At 35.4% G+C, this 20,464-nt stretch overlaps 1 protein-coding gene across 1 annotated transcript; it reads right to left on the bottom strand.

The window, feature by feature from the left end:
• Positions 1-2,317: 2,317 nt before the first annotated feature.
• LOC110912356 (putative rRNA methyltransferase YlbH) lies at positions 2,318-5,095 on the bottom strand. Its single transcript, XM_022157055.2, has 8 exons — positions 4,837-5,095; positions 4,679-4,770; positions 4,494-4,595; positions 3,539-3,643; positions 3,338-3,442; positions 3,017-3,256; positions 2,883-2,939; positions 2,318-2,782 (listed from the first exon to the last, which is right to left on the bottom strand). The coding sequence occupies exons 1-8, from the start codon at positions 4,976-4,978 to the stop codon at positions 2,705-2,707; spliced, it is 921 nt and encodes a 306-aa protein (XP_022012747.1). The 5' UTR covers positions 4,979-5,095; the 3' UTR covers positions 2,318-2,704.
• Between the last annotated feature and the right edge of the window lie 15,369 nt (positions 5,096-20,464).

Raw genomic sequence — 20,464 nt, 5'->3', positions numbered from 1 at the left:
TGTTGTTTATACAATACAAACAGAGAACCAAATACAAAAAGAACCAAAGTAATAAAAAACGTAAAAGAACACCAATAATAACACTTCTAGGATTACTATCATGTAAACATAAAACGGTGGACGTCAAATCTGGGAAGAACATGATTAGCGATCAGATAAATAGGGAAAACGAAAGGGAAAGAGAATTCAAATGGTTTCCATTAGTTGATCGTGTTGTTCTTCTGAATCGATTTAGGAACAATCAATAACCTTTGGTTGTTATACATAACTGAACAATTATCAATCGTGTTCGTGTTAATTAAAGTTACAAAGAATAATGGATACTTGGCGCTGAACAGTGTGAACGGTTACGATGGTGAAAGTGGAGATGTAGGCTGTGAGTTAACATATGGAGATGTGGGATTCTAATATTAATTAAAAACATTGGGAAGGCATTAATATTTAATTGTCAGAGGAAATGTCAAGTAACCGTTTTTTAAACGGCACCTCTTTTTCCTTTTTTTAACGGTATATTCGTTTAGGCAAGGACGCCCCACTTGCGGTATGCGCATATAATGTATATGTGTGTGCCATTGGGGGGCAAAAGTGAAAGTGCACTAATTTTAACGTTATTTTACTAATTTCGTGAAAATAATGTTAAAAGTTGAGGACGGTTAATCATGCATCATGTGGTGGCGTTGATAGCTGAAAGACAAAAGGGTACATGCACTAATCGGTCTTTGTCCCGATTGCTGAGTGTTATGTGTCTTATGTCCAAGGCTTGATGCAAAACTACTATCGAGTTGGGGGTCTCACTGGAAGCAGCCTCTCTATTTCTACAGGGTAGAGGTAAGGCTGTCTACATCTTACCCTCCTCGAACACTACTTTTGCTTTGCTATGGTGTGATATACTGAGTATGATGATGATGATGAATTCGTTTAGGCAAGGGGTGTGACCTTAAGGTGGTACGCCAAGTTACTAATTGTGTATATACTAAGTTGCTAATTAATTATTAATTAAATAATTGCTAATTGTATAAGGGTATAATTGTGATCCGGTTAAGAGTTGCTGAATCTACCACCGTCAAAGGTTGTTTTACAAAAAAAAAAAAAAAAAAAAAAAAAAAAAAAAAAAAAAGGAATCCCCTCCTTAACATGAAGAAATGGAACCGATAATGGAGATATCAGGTGGTTGAAGTATAAACCTATCAGAAATTTCTTGAGATCGAGTTAGCCATTTCTTGTCATCCTGAGCTTAGAATCAGGTTACAAACACCAAGCCATTAGAGGAGGCGGGGCACTCCTGTGATACAATTGTATCACTCGTTAATATATAATGAAATCAAAAATCCCCACCCCTACTTCATTCTATAACGCGTCAATATATAACGAAATCAAATTTTCGTTATTTTTATCACGCCGTTATTTTTTTTTTTTTTTTTTTGTGAGTGTATTGTTAGTTGGAGGGAAATTGTTGGGTGTGGTGGCGAGTTATGACCACCCCCACTAAAAAAGGTTGTGAGTGATGAAAAATGGTTAATGACATGGCGGAACTTGATTGGTGCTTGTGAGTGATAGAATTCTATCACTAGTAACCACCCCCCTCCCCTTATAAAGATTTCGAGGCCGTAACCACACACATCATCTTTGACAGTCAATTCATTATGTAAACATTTTTTCTTTTCAACAGCCAAATTAGCACAAGAGAAATAGAACCAACAAAGAGACCAACAAGAAGCTGGAAGCTTGAAAAAACAACAAAAGCGATACAATTAACCTACAACATCCTAAATATTGAAATCATACCACCTAGGCCCCGCGTATTGTGTGCAGGCTTATAAGAAGAAAGATTAAAGAACCTAGGAGTGACTATTTTCTGCGTCAACGTCCCTTAGAGGCTTTGACGCTTACATAGAGTTAAGGTGCACAAAATAACCGGTCAATTAACCATAACCAGTTGTTAACCAACACCGTAACCGGTTAATAACCGATCGAGGAATAACCGGTTATTGGTTATTTTTAACGGTAGGTTAGTAACTGGTTATTGATATTCACTATAGGAACCGGTTTTTTAACAGGCAAACCCGTTAACCGAAACATTAAAAAAAAACAAAAAAAAACGGTTATTAACCGAAATAACCGGTTAAAGTAATTAACCGGACCAGTTAAAAAATAACCGGTTAAAGTCAAAAAGTCAAATTAACCGGTATAACCGGTTAACCGAACTGGTTATTAAAATTAACCGATTTGTGCACCTCTAACACACCGAGAGGGATTTGGGCCAACATATATGGGCTAATAAGCAAAAAAGAAAAGATCATTAGAGAAATTAATAATAGACCATCTAATATATACATCTCATTATCTCAACCATTTTTTATCACAATTCATAACAATCATTTTTAATCACCCTTTTGAGTCATATGATCCTTAAGTTATAACAATCATGGTGCTTTAGGTATCATAAAAATTTGTGACAAAAAATCACCTACTCCTAACATACAGATATGCTCAAGAATACACTGAACTATATGCAAATCCAGTTTAAACTAGATTTGAGGGAATCTATACTTGTGTTAACATCAACCCCTGTGGAGAAAAGAACCTTCTTTACCTTCATTTGAGTTCTAAAGCTTCAACTTCACTTGTATTTTTGCTTCAAATTCTTTCAACTCCAAGTGCTAGCACACAATCTTGTAGCACAGTTCTGCTGTATCCCCCACCATTATGACCTTCCCTTCTTCTGCGCCCACTTCGGCCCGTATATTGCTAAATTTGTCCTTCCGAACCGTCGATCAGCCAACTAAAGTTCGCATTCCATAACAAAATCAAAAGCTCACGCGAATGATAAATTCACCATACACTTATAACATAAAATGACAGATTAAAAAGCTAGAAAGTACCTTCACAAGGCATCCACATGTTTCATGCATGTCGGTTCGGAAGGGATACTCCACAACCTATAGAGTGATAATTAAAGCAAAGACGTTTTGAAGCAGTTTGAATACGAAAATTATAAATAAAAAAAGTAACTTACTATAAAAGAATCGTCCCCGATCACAGCTGATTCTGAAATTTGTTTCATTAGGATCTCATAGTCCACTAGCATATATGGAGGTGTGACACTTATGTAATCAAACGGGTCGCCTTTTGTGCGCTCCAAAAAAGTTTCCACACGCACGGTATGTATAACCGAATTATCAAGAAAGCCAGTCCATTCCAGATTAGGTCGTAAAACATCAGAAACAACCCACGGATCCATCTCCACAAAATGGGACTGAAATTTGCAAAACCGAGGTGCATTTTAATTAATCCAGAAATCTATAAATATATGGAAAAATAGATAATAGTATAATACCTCAGAACATCCTCGGCTGATAGCCTCTATGCCAACGGATCCTGTACCACTGTATAAATCTAACCATCGGCCAGGCCTTAAAGATGTAGGACAGCCACCGGCAGCCTAAACAATGTAGACATTTTCTTATCTTTATACGAAAGTCATAAAATAAATCGTTTTTTTATTCTAAAATACAAACACGTGAACAACAAATCCTACCTGCAAAATACCAAAAGCTGCACCTTTGACTACTTCCATCATCGGGCGGACATCCATGCTCTTAGGTGAGAGTAATTTCTTCCTTCGTGCCGTCCCTCCAAGTACCTACCGTTTTTAATGTCAATATGCGATATTTGAATATTCAGTCCAACGGCTGGAATTAGAAAAAAGGGAAATAGGGTAAAAAAGGGCCCGACTTAAAAAGGAAAAAACTTGGTCATGTGGCAAACCGCCATAGTCTGTTTGCCCCAACTGTTGGGCCCGAATTCCATGATCTAGAACCTCAATTTTGTATCACACGGTTTCCCCAACTTTTGCAATTTTGATATATTTCCTTTTTTATTTAATTCACACGTTTGTTTAGGAAGTCATTTTTGTAATTACGCAGTCAATTTCAGTTCTTCGGTAGACCTACCCTATAAAAAAGTTTATAGGCCTTGATGTAATGTTGTAAGCATTCAAAATTAAATCAATTCTCCTATTGAGATTATTGTCATTTAGTCATTTATTTCTTGCTTCCGCTTTGCGTCATGACATCCAAAGAGGCTATTTCTTGTTTATGTCCCCAATTAACCGTTTTTCCCTTCAAAACAATCTTTAATCTGCTTTATGATCCAAACAATAGTTGCTAAACTTGCATAGAAGTAAAGTTGACACACAAAAATCAACATGTAGATATGGGGAGTAATTCATGGCATGCTTGCTAGCATCAAACCGTGCAATGTCATAACTCGAATCATTCCTTCTATTACTGATAACTTTTGTATTTAGAAGCTCGTTAGGCCTGAATTCGGTAATCGGTATTTTACCCTCTTCACATTCTTAATTTGATTAACATTTTGTCATCTAAAGAAAAGTTTCTTCGAAACAAGTAATAAAATTCACAAAAATCCTGAAAATAAACAATCAAATATCAAACTGCTTAACACTTAAAACAATCAATAATTCAACAAACCTGAAGCAACTTATGAGTCTCCCTGGGCTTCGTTCGCTCAGGTGGTGCCGACCCGACCCGCTCCCCCTTTCCACTCTTCTGCTGTTCTCTTTTCCTTCTCGACTGAACGAAATTCAAGATTTGAATTCACATTTAACCAAATTTAAATCAATTATCAACTAATCAAACACATATAGACAATTAACCTTGGAAGGGGTAGGATCAGATAAAAACTCATCAGGATCGAGTCCGTACTGTTTGAGCAACTCTCTCTTCTCCTCGGCAGAATTAGAGGATTCTGCAACCAAATTAATCGTTTATTTGGTAGGAATTTGTTAAACAGGGTTAGGGTTGAGAAACTTACTGAGAGATGATGAACATACGACGGTTGAGTGACGGCGGATGAGTGGATTAGTGGTGGTGGATGACCGGTGGATGAGTAGAGTAGTATTGTTGGCGCGAACAGGATGCCATGAAATTGGTGTTGGTATTACAGACACCGCCATGAAAACCTTACCCACAGTTGCAACTGGCAAAACTATACTCTTACTCAACACAGGGCTGTTTGTGTTGTTAATGGTTCAGAATTTTTAGAAATTTACCTTTGAATGGCTTAAGATTTATTGGTGAGACTTCTCTCAAAGCTTTCTATTTTGCACTAAAATACTAGAGTGCTCCCCACGAGGAGTAGTAAATAATTTTTAAATAAAAAATAAAAATTAAATGTGTAATTGGTTGGAAGAAAGTGAGGCCCATCATTAAACCCCTCTCTCTTCTCTTCCCACATCGGTATCCGTGACTACTCACTGTAATAAGCATTTACCGAACACCAAATCCATCCCAGGGGTGCCTTCCCGATCGGCAAAGAAGTTCACCGAAGGGGTCACCAAATGACGGGTGAACCCTGTGTGCAATAATCACCATTCCATTTTCTTTCTTTGATACTTTTGTATTCCTTTTTCTTTTTTGTTGATACTTTTGGTTTTCCGTCCATTTTCTAGATAGAATACAGATAGTTGTGCACAACTGTTCTTCGACGACGAGAAATCATAGTCATTCTCTGTAGGATTGGATTTGCTATTCATGTGAAGGTTGTGGTGTAACTCATTGGCCGTTTACCTGTTATTCTTGTTTAATGTTATCCTAATATTTACATTTTAAAGTGGATTATCAATTAAAATAATATTTAAATTTAAATTATATAAAAATTTTTGAAGAAAAAGAAAGGAATGAATCTGATTGGTTGATAATTGGTGGAGACCACCAAACCATCTTCCACTGCCTGCAACCAAAATCTCTTCACTACACCCTTGAGGCGGTGTCTCAACAGGGATTTACGGCCAGATGGGGCGTGACCTCATTACAACTAGCCTTAGTTTAGCCTTTAGACCACATGTAGGGATGGAAAAAAAAAATCGATCCCGACAGGTATACCCAAAACCCAAAACGTTTGGGACGGGTATACATGCTACATATATAATTATATAAAGAATTATAATGATACTATTTATTTATAATAAAACTTCTATGCATGTAATGTATCACAGTTAACGAGTATACATGATACTCAGGGGTATGCCCCATACCTGACGGGTAATTACTCGATAAATACCGAGGGGTATTGGGTCGAGTATGGAACACGATTTTATAACCGGGTATGGATCTGAGATTATTAATACTCGGCCCGAACCCCGTCCGATCGACCAGCTGTCCAATCCTCCAACACTTGTTTCCGTTTTACGCGTTGCTTATCATTATGCTATCGAACTATTCGGGCTAACCCTACTCTCAAGCGCTCCCTTCAATCCATCAACCGCTGTGAGTATACTCGAACCCTTTTTGCTTTCGCACTTTTGGGTGTTACATACGTTACATATTTTAAACTACAATCGAACACACTACGCAATACTATTTAAACGCTAACCGTTACCACATGTTATACGTGACTTAATGAATGCTTGTTTGTTATGTTTACACATGGAATGTTGTCTACCTGCCTTAACGACGATAGTACTATAGTTTGGACTCAGCACCCGTTCACACGGGGGTTGTTAAGGACAATTACTTGTATGGATTACGGTAGTAATCATGTATTGCGAACTGCCTCGGGTGTTGGTGCATATTTGTGACAACAGCTTAGATTTGGTCTTTGGATATCTTGTAATTAGTTAAACGATTAACGGTTAGCGGGTTTAGCTTTGTATTAGTGAGATAATTGAGTTTGGGCTAAACTAAACCCAGATTGGGTGATGGGGGTCGAATTGGGCCTGTCCAATTCGCAGCCCAAGAGTGTTTAACCTAGCCCAGTTGCAACCTTGTGTTATATAAACAAGGTTAGACATTAGGGTTTAGGTTAATCAGCCAAAACAGTATTTGTGAGAGATTGAATTTCGTGAGAGCTTGGTCTTGGACGAAATTAGGGTTGGTTAGGGATCTTGATTGATTGTAATTAGTTTGATAGATAATCAATAAAGATCCGGATTGAAAGTGATTTCTGTTCCTACTCATTCTGCTATATTCTGATCAAGAGGATTCCGCACTCTTGATCGGATTGACAATTCTGTGAAGATCCATAAGACTCAAGGGGACCTACAATTGGTATCAGAGCGTTAGGCTCTTGAAGGCTCGGTTCAAAATTGTTTGCTGCAGAAACAGGGAGATTTTTCGAAAATTTCGAAACCTGAAAAATTAGGGTTTCGAAATTTTTCTTGGTTTGATTTATATTTTCAAAATTTTTTGGCTGTTTTGATCTTCTGGTTTGTTTGTTTGGTGTTTTGCAGGTTTTCTGGAAAGATTTTGTTGATTCTGGAAAAGTTTTCGGCTGATAGACTTGAAGATTCGAAGACTGTTCTTCGTGTTTTTCGATCTATTCTTGATAATTTTCGAAAATTTTAAGCTGATAAGGTTGTTTGATTTTGCAGATTTGTGTTGGAGAATCAGAAAAATCTTCAGAATTTTGATCAAATTGAGTTTCCGAATTTACTGTTTCAGCGAAATTACTAGACCTGCGAAATTATCAGTTCCAGCATATTTATCGGCGAAGTAAATCCAAAGGCGACTTTGGTGACCGTGTAATTTTCCACAGCGAAATTACCACGGTTTTCGGCAAATTTACTGGTCGTCGTAATAGCGAAATTGACCAGCGAATTTAGTGAATTTGGAGCAAAATTAACTGATCAGCTAACTTGACCTTACAGCGAACTAGACCTGCGAAATTAAGTTGAACTGATTAGCGAAATTGAACTTGGACTGACCAGCGAATTTACCTTTGAATGGTTAAGATTTATTGGTGAGACTTCTCTCAAAGTTTTCTATTTTGCACTAAAACACTAGAGTGCTCCCCACGAGGAGTGGTAAATAATTTTTAAATAAAAAATAAAAATTAAATGTGTAATTGGTTGGAAGAAAGTGAGGCCCATCATTAAACCCCTCTCTCTTCTCTTCCCATATCGGTATCGGTGACTACTCACTGTAATAAGCATTTACCGAACACCAAATCCATCCCAGGGGTGCCTTCCCGATCGGCAAAGAAGTTCACCGAAGGGGTCACCAAATGACGGGTGAACCCTGTGTGCAATAATCACTATTCCATTTTCTTTCTTTGATACTTTTGTATTCCTTTTTCTTTTTTGTTGATACTTTTGGTTTTCCGTCCATTTTCTAGATAGAATACAGAAAGTTGTGCACAACTGTTCTTCGACGACGAGAAATCATAGTCATTCTCTGTAGGATTGGATTTGCTATTCATGTGAAGGTTGTGGTGTAACTCATTGGCCGTTTACCTGTTATTCTTGTTTAATGTTATCCTAATATTTACATTTTAAAGTGGATTATCAATTAAAATAATATTTAAATTTAAATTATATAAAAATTTTTGAAGAAAAAGAAAGGAATGAATCTGATTGGTTGATAATTGGTGGAGACCACCAAACCATCTTCCACTGCCTGCAACCAAAATCTCTTCACTACACCCTTGAGGCGGTGTCTCAACAGGGATTTACGGCAAGATGGGGCGTGACCTCATTACAACTAGCCTTAGTTTAGACTTTAGACCACATGTAGGGATGGCAAAAAAAAAATCGATCCCGACAGGTATACCCAAAACCCAAAACGTTTGGGACGGGTATACATGCTACATATATAATTATATAAAGAATTATAATGATACTATTTATTTATAATAAAACTTCTATGCATGTAATGTATCACAGTTAACGAGTATACATGATACTCAGGGGTATGCCCCATACCTGACGGGTAATTACTCGATAAATACCGACGGGTATTGGGTCGAGTATGGAACACGATTTTATAACCGGGTATGGATCTGAGATTATTAATACTCGGCCCGAATCCAGCCCCATGTGGGCTCACTCCCCCCTCCTTTTCAAATAATGGGTTTTTATCGGTTGCAAAAAGAATCCACACACAACCCTCAAGCTTCTCCCTTTTACGTCTGTTACACCACTCACGCCTAAGTTTTTAGAGCCCCTTTGGTGCGGTACCAGAACTTAGTAAAAGTTCGTAAAAAAAACGTTATTTTGAGTATAACTTCGTTTTTAAATAAAAGTATATAAAAAATTCAAAATGTTGACAAAATTGTTTTTAAAGGTGACCGTATGTATAATTTATTTTACAGAATTTTACGATGGCAAGTTAATAAAATAAAATATTATAAAAAAATTGTCACACGAAAGATTGCAATTGAAAATGTTACCATCCACTATCATTTGATGATTGCTATTGAAAATGTTAGTATAGGAAAAATGAGTTTATAAGCATAATTTATATTTAAATCTTACTTTAGAAATAACCAATAAAGAATTTAAATGATACTATAAGTTTAGAGATTACAATGAAATTTAAGGCATAAGTTAGATTTTTTTTTAAATGGCCATTTTTTTAACACTTTAATTCCATTTTTAGTTTGTAACTATAAGGATTTGAACTCTTACAACCTTACATTTATAAAGAGAAACACCATACTACTAGATTAATAGATAATAGAAACACCATACTACTAGACTAATAGATCATGAATGTATAAACTTGTTGCTTAGCCGAAAACATTAGCAGCCTTTTGGAGTCAAGTGCGCAATTGTTTTATTCAAATAATTTGTCCACTTGTATTTAAAACCTTGCCCAATTTCTCTATAATATGACCTCATGAGTTGGTTCACACAAACATCCATGAATTTTGAGGCTTAAATTCCGTGCTAATAAAAACTTTTAATTAAACTAAAATCACCATGATTCATTTTCAAAGTTATGGCTGCTAAACTAGAGCCACTATAAAGGTTGCAACATTGATTGAACTTTGACAACTTATAGCCATCTCCTGGACCACAATAACCAAATGACATATTATGAACTCTAAACAAACCTCAACCACATAACATAACTCAAAACTTTAGAAACTCAAAGGTGTCAATAACAAATTAGTTCTTGAAAAAAAAATTAGCGAACGAAAACTCTTGAAAAAAAGTTAGGTTAAAAACGTATATTATATATGGCTCATGGGTAAAGTTGGAACATTAGAAAGTTGAGGGATTAATTTGTAAAATTGTAATATGAAGTAGTAGTCTAAGGACTAAAATTGTCATTTTGTAAAACTTTGAGGTTAGAAAAGTCTAGGGACATGTATTACAACCTGATAAATATTGGGGGGGGGGGCGACATTTTGTTTTATTCTAATGCAAGATAGATAGAATGTTTAAGTGTTAAAAAAATTATGCTTTAAATATAGATTTCTATAATAACATTAGAGACAAATTTAACTTCTAATATGAAGTATCAAACTAGTTGATGTGACATTTTGGTGATAAAGCAATTATGATTTTTGATATGATAGATTGTTTGGTCGCGATAACTTCAAACTAATTATGTGGTTAAGGTTGGTTTCGGCAGAGGCGAAGTATTGAGGGTGCCCGGGGTGCACTCGCCCACTCCAATATTTCGGTTAGAAGTGTACAAGTTTCAATTTTTCGTCCGAATATTTTAAAATTATATAGGATCGCCTCCCGATTATTTTTCCTAAATTGTATATCCTAAATATTTATAAACTTTGTATATAAATGATGGGAAGTTTGGTAAATATACACTTTGTTTTATTTCAAACTATTATTTTTTGACCCGATTTGAATCGAATAGCCAACCCGACCCAACTCGAAACATAACGATAGGAAAAAAAATTTGGGTCTATCACTTTACGCCACCTCAAAACTTTTGGTCAAGCTCCGCCACTGGTTTCGGGTTCTTGATATTTTTGCTTGGCTGTAGTACATGTTTTAAAAGGATCCTCAATAAGGAGTGTTTTTTGATATTTTTACTGTTCTAAGGTGGCATTGCCCCACTAATCACACACATTCTCTCTCTTGCCCTATATTATCATCCAAAAACAACACTCTCTCTCCTCTTTCCTCCTTCCCTCTCAGACCATGTGTAGTGGGGCATTATGGGGCATTATAGGGCAAAAAAAACGCCTCCTTCTCCATTACATAGGGCATTATAGGGCATTATAGGGCAAAGAAAAATGGGTTTGGCGTTTTAATGAAAACGCCTAAATGAATTGTGGAAGGTTTGAATGGGTTTGACTAGCCAATGAGAAAATAGTTTTTTTTTGTTTAATGATTGGTAGGGCATTATAGGGCATTATGCCCACTACACCACTTTTGTTATAATGCCCAAGTATGACTAGGATGCCACATGTCATATAATGCCCCAATATGGGGACATTATAAATTGCTACCACTACACATGGTCTCACAACACCTTTCTCTCTCCTTAAATACATGTTTTTTCTACATACACCACCACACCTTCTCTCCTCCACCTCACACCTCTCTCATCCACCTCATATTTCTCTCTCCTTAAAAACATCAACATACATCCTATTGTGGATGCTCTAAGAAAAAGGCATAGGTTGTCGAAGTTCGATTAATGTTGCTACCAATATGATATCGGCCCTAGTTCCATAACTTTGAAAATGAGTAGGGGTCATTTTAGCTAAATATAAAGTTACTAGTGCTAATACCCGCGAACATCGCGGTTTTGACAAAATGATATGTTTTTTTAGGTTTTGACAACAAAAAAACAAATTTACGTTTATGATGATCATAATAAAATTATACGAATGAAATTATTATGAAAATCTGAAGTTCATAAAGTAAATACAACGAACCAACGTACTATTGATATAAATTAAATGAAAAATAACAACAGCCACCTCATTCCATTTATATTTGCCATAATAAATAAATTATGATTATCTAAAAAATAAGCTTATATATTGTTAGGCCTTAAGGTTTTAGTATTTCAAAATCACTCCACCAAATTTTACTCATTCAACATGTATATGTGTAAGCTTAATTATTGAAAATAGTCATTATATGGTATCTCAAAGATGCAATATACGTTTACATCACCTAGACTAATTATCAACCTTTTATATATAATTCGTAAGATGAGCGAAATCAAAGAGCCTGATCACAAAACAAACATAATATTGAGAGTTTTTAGTTCATTAAATTAATTAATGCAATATATTTATACATATTCAAAAAAAAAAAAAAAAACGAAAAACATATCACTATGGATAGCTTGGAGAACTTGCATATTGCACCTTCAAAATCAATGAAGTTATTTGTCAATTCTTTTATCAACATATGGGCATCCCTTGCTGCTGAATCATGCACCAATAGCAAATCAACAATATATAACATGACATTCAAAGTCAAACATAACACTTTCTAAATTCAAAATTCTCTTTTATGGTTTTATAATTTCTTGTCAATCTTTTCCCAAAAATAGTTATGTTCCATGAAGATCAATAAAGAATAAAATACATATTTGAAAATACATTTATTCTCTTCAATTTTGAAATTCTAAACTCTAATCTTTTACTAAAAAAAGTAAAAAGTAAGCTCTATTTTGTACATGTAGGTGGCCTCTAGTGCACAAATAAGTACTTTTAAATTAATGATTTATGTGGCCTTTTAGTTTTTCCTTGATAATTATCATTTTACTTTGGGAACACACAATAGTTGGATGATTAAACCATATTGAATCTATTATATATAATAAATGAAAGTGATTTGGGTCACGTGTCACTTAATTAGGGCATCGTTTTTCCCCTTTTCCCGCCCAACAGTACCACTACCCTCTTTTATTTATATCCTCCCTCATTTACTCATTTAGGGCTTTCCACTTTCTCTCTCCCTCTGCTCTGCTCTATTCCGATTGATGTTCAGATCAATGCTCCGAATCAAGGTTAGATTATCAATAACTTCCGTTCTATAAGTGTCAATCTTTGTTTACATTGTTCACTCATTCGTTCTTCATGCGTTTTACTTATTGTTGTGCTTTGGCTAGGGTTCCGCTGGTAACTTGATGACGGAGATGATCGGAGGTTGTCTGCTCTACGTCCTGCAGTTCTCTTGGTTATGCTGTAATGGATTTGAGGTTTAGGGTTAGTTATAAATATATTTTTTTTCAATTTTCCATCTTGAGTTTTAGGTTAGGGTTTGTTTTATTTTTTGGCTTTTATATGATTTCCAGGTCGATTGTTTGGTGACTTGCTATTGTTGTTTGCTGTTGTTTGTTAATTAGGCTGCTGACATCACCGACCGATCCCAACGACTTTGAAAGGTTGTAGGACTATGAGGACCAACTAAAAGATTTGGACGACAAATAAGAGGTGTTTGGTTTCATTTTTTTTATGTTTTACTTATTTAAATATTCTGAAATTTGTGAAATAAGGTAAAAATGGCTATTCTAATAGTTCATGATTTCATCCCTGTTGAAATAAGGTAAAAATGGCCATTCTAATACCGCAAGTATAATGGTTGGATGGTTGAATTAGTTTTATTTTTTGGTATTTTTGGATGATTTCATCCATTTCTTTAAATAGTTCATGATTGAAGATGCAGTTGAACCTATCTTTTGAGTGAAATGAACGTTGATTTATCAGAAGATGCAGTTGAATGTATCTTAAATAAGGTAATAATGCATTACATTCCTGTTGAAAAACAGAGTCGATAAATTTAGGGAAAATGAGGTTGAAAGATGATAAGCCAACAGTGGACGATATCATTCTACAGGTTCGATAAATTCAGTTGTATTCTCAAATAATGCTTCCTAGATGCTTCCAAACAAGCAGCACTTTGGACATTTGTCGGCCTTCAAACATCTATTATCTATTATCTACTATCTATTATCTATTATCTATTATCTATTATCTACTATCTATTATCTATTATATATAATAAATGAAAGCTGATTGATCCACTTTGGGCCATGTGGAGCAATCAACTTTCATTTATTATATATAATAGATAATAGATAATAGATAGTAGATAATAGATAATAGATGTTTAAAGACCGACAAATGTCCAAAGTGCTGCTTCTTTTGAAGCATATAGGAAGTATTATTTGAGAATACCCCTGAATTTATCGAAGCTATAGAATGAGATCGTCCACTGTTGGGTTATCATCTTTCAACCTCATTTTCCCTAAATTTATCGACTCTGTTTTTCAACAGGAATGTTGCAATCATTCCTCTCGGTTAAATAGACCGATACTTGCTTCTTGTCAAAGGGTTATGGAGTGGTTATAATAACTGATTATGCTAAGGACTGTTATAATTAACCACTGCTCCTTATAAAGACTAATAGACCTAAAGACTGATGAGGCCTATCCACTGTTGAAGACAAAGCACTGTTAAAGACAAGCACTTATGTACCTATAGATTCATTAACCAAAGGAAAACCACTGTTCAGTAGCAGCAGTGGTTCAGCATCTACAGCGGATTCAACTTTAGTATTTATGTATCAGTGCTTCTTAGAGTAAATTGCCATTTTAGTCCCTGAGTTTTGTTTAAATTTGCCATTTTAGTCCAAATAGTTTTTTTTTTTGCCTCTAGGTCCCTGACTTTTCCCTTTTGTTGCCATTTTGATCACATACACTAACTCCATCCAAAAACTCCATCTTTAACCAGGGGTATTTTGGGGATTTTCATTTTAAATGTTTTCAATTGCCATTTTGATCCAATTCCAAAAAATAAAAAAAAATTCCAAAAAATTCTAAAAAATCCAAAAAATCCGTTTCGGCGCGAACGGTTTCGAACCCAAACCGTTTCGAGCTGAACCGTTTCGACGCGGACCGTTTCGACCCGTATCGTTTCGACCCGAATCGTTTCGAGCTGAGCCGTTTCGACACGAACCGTTTCGACCCGTACCATTTCGATCCGAACCGTTTCGAGCTAAACCGTTTCGACGCGAACCGTTTCGACCCGTACCGTTTCGACCCGAACCGTTTCGAGCTGAATCGTTTCGATGCGAACCGTTTCGAGCTGAACCGTTTCAAGCTGAACCGTTTCGAACTGAACCGTTTCGAGCCGAACCGTTTCGAGCTGAACCGTTTCGAGCCGAACCGTTTCTTGCTGAACCGTTTCGCACCGTACCGTTTCGACGCGAACCGTTTCGACCCGTACCGTTTCGACCCGAACTGTTTCGAGCTGAATCGTTTCGACGCGAACCGTGCCTCGAAACAGTACGGGTTGAAACGGTTCAGCTCGAAACGGTACGGGTTGAAACGGTTCAACTCGAAACGGTTCGGTTCGAAACGGTACGGGTCGAAACGGTTCGCGTCGAAACGGTTCAGCTCGAAACGGTTCGGTTCGAAACGGTTCCGCTTGAAACGGTTCGGTTCGAAACGGTTCAGCTCGAAACGGTTCTGCTCGAAACGGTTTAGCTCAAAACGGTTCGCGTCGAAACGGTTCAGCTCGAAACGGTACGGGTCGAAACGGTTTGCGTCGAAATGGTTCAGCTCGAAACGGTTCGGGTCGAAACGGTTCGCGTCGAACCGCTCAGCTCGAAACACTTCGGGTCGAAACGGTACGGGTCGAAACGGTTCGCATCGAAACGGTTCGGGTTCGAAACGGTTCGCGCCGAAACGGATTTTTTGGATTTTTTAGAATTTTTTAGAATTTTTATGATTTTTTAGAATTTTTTGGAATTTTTTTGATTTTTTGGAATTGGATCAAAATGGCAATTGAAAACATTTAAAATGAAAATCTCCAAAATACCCCTGGTTAAAGATGGAGTTTTTGGATGGAGTTAGTGTATGTGATCAAAATGGCAACAAAAGGGAAAAGTCAGGGACCCAGAGGCAAAAAAAAAAACTATTTGGACTAAAATGACAAATTTAGACAAAACTCAGGGACTAAAATGGCAATTTACTCGTGCTTCTTATGTAACAGTGTTTAGTATAGTAGTGGTTCGATAGAATTTATATCACGAGACAAACCCTTTACCAACCCAATGACGAACCATTGCCCAACAACAACAGTGGTTCAGCATCAACAGCAGATATTCTACCTTTGTTTATGTTAACAGTGTTCATATGTAACAATATTTATCACATCAGTGTTTTATACTCTATTAGAGTGTTAGATGTCATATCACTGAGGTGTTTATATGTAACGGTATTTATCACATCACCTTATTGGTTTGATCTGTATTATAAATACAATATTGGTTTGATCTTTATACTACTAAATAAAAATGAAGTACACTTGGATGATTATTAAGCTCCTCATTTTGATTGTTTGGATATAGTATTTTTGAAATTGGTCTTTTTTTGCAAACAGATGTTTATGGGCAAACTTCTTTTTAAGGTCAAACATTTGTTTAAGCGCAAACATCTGTTTATGTCCAAACATCTGTTTAAGGTAAAATATCTCTTTAACTCCAAACAACTGATATAGAAGGTCAAATATCTGTTTAAGGTCAAACATCCTCAAAATAGTTAAAAATGTTAGTTTTCATTAATCCTTAAAAGTGTGTTACAACCACTGTTTTGGTTCAAACATCTAATTGTTAAATGTTATCCACTACTGAAAGACAACATCTATTTCTTCATTCTTTATGTTGACCACTGACTGACCAAACATCAGTGTTTCAATTACTGTTGGCTATCCACTGATAGTTAAAAAATAGTCACTGCTCACATTTTTATTGTTGACATCCACTGATATTGACCATCATTGGTTTTCCTAAAAAACATCCACTGCTCACATTTTTATTGTTGATGTGGTTAATTAATTATAGAATGAAATTATCAAATGAAAACTAGAATTATAATGAAATTACCATTTTACCTTATCGTTACATTCCAATGAGATAAGAATTCCTCCAATATTGTTTTGGTGATAAAAATTAAAGTTAAAATAAAAAAAAAACTGTTGATGACATTTTGATGCATATCAAATCAGTAATTAATGTTAATTTCTTGAGCTTTGGACATTGAAAATATGCAAAATGGGAATTTCAAATTGACAGTTATTTTCTCTTAATTAAAGTTAAAATAAAAATTAGAAATGTCATGATGACAATTGCTTTCAAATCAAATTAGTAATTACTGACAATATCCATAACTTTTGAAATTCAAAATATGCAAAATGGAAATTTAAAATTGACATTCTCTCTCTTTTTTTCCTACAAACGCAACATAGATTCATAAGATTAAAATTTATTCATTTATTCATAACCTTAAAAGTCCAATTATTACATAAATAACATACTGAACAACTAAACTTTTAAATCTAACAATAACTGTTAGAATTAAGAAATGTCAGCTTCAACTCCATCGATTGCTGAACCTCTCGATGTATGTCCTTAAGCAATGCCATGAACTCCACGTCTCTATCACCGCACTCTATATTGCTGACAACACAAAGCTCACGAACTGAAGTTAAAGGCATTCGCATAAGATTTCTGGAAACCTGCTCTCTCGTGAACAGGCCTACTTGCAATCCATCAAAACATCTCTTCAGGTCTTGAAGAGTAGTCCTATCTTCAAACACCTGTTCCTCTATATGCTTGACAAGACGCTGCTTTAAATCATCTGATTTTACAGTAGTGAATGACGCCATATCAATAAACTATATTACTCGACTTTGAAATATGTATGATATCTTCGTAGGAAATCGTGATGAAAAACAGGTGAAGTGGTAATGAGTTTATATACTTAATCAATCAAAATGTGTAGATTTAATATAAACATATTAATGTATATTTCAAAGCAGCAGTCTTTTAATGCAAAAACGTTTTGAAACCCCAACTTTTATGGGAAAACTTTAAAATTAAATACCAAGAAACCCAAGGGACAAATTTTCGAAGTTCAAAGAACAAAAGCAGATTATCATAATTACAATTAACCTCTTCATTTACCATGTAGACGCGTTTTTAAACTCTATAAAAGATCGATAATTACTTTTGATTCAAAATATCAACAAACTGTCCTACAAATCCCTGTCTGTGAAAGATTGTTCCACATCAGAAAATTCAACAAAAATCTACATGGCAAACTTCAGCTTCTACCATTGGTCAGACACCAGCGATGTTAAAACCCAATTCTCGATGTGGTCACTTAAAGAAAAAAGAACAGACGAAGAACTAAACAGGAAAGTCGACATAATCAATGACACTAATTACAAGAAAACCTGGAATATCATAGCATTGCTTGATGAAGTCCTCCACTCTCCTCCATCAGATTTCCAGAAAAATGCAGAAGAGTTTCTCACACAACTTCTAAAACAGGATCAGAAAATCTGCAACATGCTAACTGATCTGAAAAACAAAAGAGAGCATGAAATCACATGGAGAAAGGCCAGAGTTTACGAAATCCTAACAAGTGTTAACTCTAGCGTGTAATAGTTTATAAATATTTCATTAAATTTCTATTTTTCTATGTAATAGTTTATTTTAATAATCTCAATATCCATCTTTACATATTTTAAAATGTCAGTATCAATAAAAACTCTCAACATCATCAACAGTTAATCAAAATAAGAAACAAGCCTAAAATGCAAAGGTCTCCTCTCAACTGTTGTATCACATTTAACTTTTCACGATTTTCATTCAAAGTTTTATGATAGTTCAGTGTTTATTCATTCATACTGTTTAATCTAACATGGGTTTCCATTCAACTGTTGACCAAAAGTCAAACAGATGTTCATCAAAAGTGAAACCGAGGTTCAACAATAGTCAAACACATCTTGACCTTAAACAGATGTTTGGTTTAAGACCAAACATCTGTTTATGGGCAATCATCTGTTTAAGGTCAAACATTTTTTTAAGGCTAAAATCTATTTATGGCCAAACTTCTGTTTATTGCAAACATCTGTTTAAGGTTAAACATCTATTTAACTCCAAATACTAGTGTTTCAATCACAGATGGCTATCCACTGATAGTTAAAAAACAGCCACTGCTCACATTTTTATAGTTGACATCCACTGATATTGACCATCAGTGGTTTCCCTAAACAACTGTCATCCATTTTCATTAGAGGTTGTTACGTGGACAGTTCTTAGTCGTCCACGCTTTGTAACCGCTGACACCTCAGCACTCACTTTTCACTTTTATAAAACCCTGATCAAAACCCCAAACATGGTTTTAACTGCCATTTCGAATTCCAAACAGGTATTCTACCTTTGTTTTGGTTTCCCTAAACAACTGTCATCCATTTTCATTAGAGGTTGTTACGTGGACACTTCTTAGCTGTTACAACCACTGTTTTGGTTCAAACATGTGATTGTTAAATGTTATCCACTGCTGAAGGCCAACCTCTGTTTCTTCATTCTTCATGTTGACCACTGATTGACCAAACATCTGTGTTTCAATCATTGTTGGCTATCCACTGATAGTTAAAAAATAGTCACTGCTTACATTTTTATTGTTGACATGCACTGATATTGACAATCATTGGTCTTCCTAAAAAACATCCATTGTTCACATTTTTATTGTTGATGTGGTTAATTAATTATAGAATGAAATTATCAAATGAAAACTAGAATTACAATGAAATTACAATTTTACCTAATCGTTACATTCCAATGAGATAAGAGTTCCTTGAATATTGTTTTGGTGATAAAAATTAAAGTTAAAATAAAAAATAAAAAAAATTGTTGTTCAAAATCAGTGTTTTAACCCACTGATGGCTATCCACTGCTATCTTAAAGTCAGTCACTATTCTCATTTGTAACCGTTGCAAACCACTGATATTGTTCCATCAGTGGTTTCCTACAACTGTCCTCCATTATCATCAGAGGTTGGCACGTGGACAGTACATAGCGGTAAGATCTTTTAGTAACCGCTGCCACGTCAGCATTCACTTTTTCCCCTATGAAACCCTGATCAAAACCCCCAAACAGTGTTTTTACTGTCGAATCGAATTCAAAATTCCTTTCTCAAAGCAGTTATCATCCATTTCTCTCAAAATCACTCATCCTCTTCATCGTCTTCTTCCTCTCGCAATCATACTCAAATCACGATGTCTCTCCCACTCAAATCCACACATAACTACTTGGGTCTACTTGAAAAACCCAGTCACACCGAAACCTTCAATTCCATCATTGATGCTCTGTCGTCTTCAAAGTACAAGACTTTGTTGACTTGTGATGCTCCGATCTACATGGATTCCCAACAAGAATTCTAGAAAAATGCTAAGTTGGAAACTAAGGATAAAAAGCCCTTAGCCATCAATTCTTCTATAAAGGATGTTCCAGTCACAATAACACCTCAAACCATTTCAGAGGTTTTTGAACTCGATGATCTTCAAGGTAAAACATTTTTCCCTAAAACAGAGTATCAGTCGTTTTTCGTTTAAAGGGGTTATGAAGAGGAAATGAAAAAAGACACTTTAGAAAAAAGGCAGTTTTCCTCCTGCCACAAGGTTTTTGTTTCATACCCTATTGATGTGTGTCTCAAACAAGACCACTGCTTTCAATGAAATCCCATTGAAGATTCAATATCTGGGTTATGCTATCTTACATGGTGAAAATTTTAACTATTCCCAGGAAATCTTCAATTATCTTGTTACAAATGTTAATACAAAGGCATTTTTGCTCTTTCCAAGGTTTTTAAGTTACTATTTTAAAAAGAAATTTTTAGAAGATAATGCCCATGTGCTTATCCAGGGCAATCCTTTTCCA

The sequence above is a fragment of the Helianthus annuus genome, chromosome 15, assembly GCF_002127325.2.
Source record: "Helianthus annuus cultivar XRQ/B chromosome 15, HanXRQr2.0-SUNRISE, whole genome shotgun sequence".
Lineage (NCBI taxonomy): Eukaryota > Viridiplantae > Streptophyta > Magnoliopsida > Asterales > Asteraceae > Helianthus > Helianthus annuus.
Note: the sequence above shows the minus strand (reverse complement) of the source record. Positions and strands in the feature narration are given on the sequence as shown.

Bases quoted from the DNA above. Each gene is read 5' to 3' on its own strand.
- LOC110912356 (XM_022157055.2), bottom strand. From the start codon at position 4,978: ATGGCGGTGTCTGTAATACCAACACCAATTTCATGGCATCCTGTTCGC. The intron at 3,644-4,493 runs GTTTGTTGAATT...TAAAAACGGTAG, and splicing joins AGACTCATAAGTTGCTTCAG to GTACTTGGAGGGACGGCACG. The intron at 3,257-3,337 runs GTATTATACTAT...TGCAAATTTCAG, and splicing joins TCAGCCGAGGATGTTCTGAG to TCCCATTTTGTGGAGATGGA.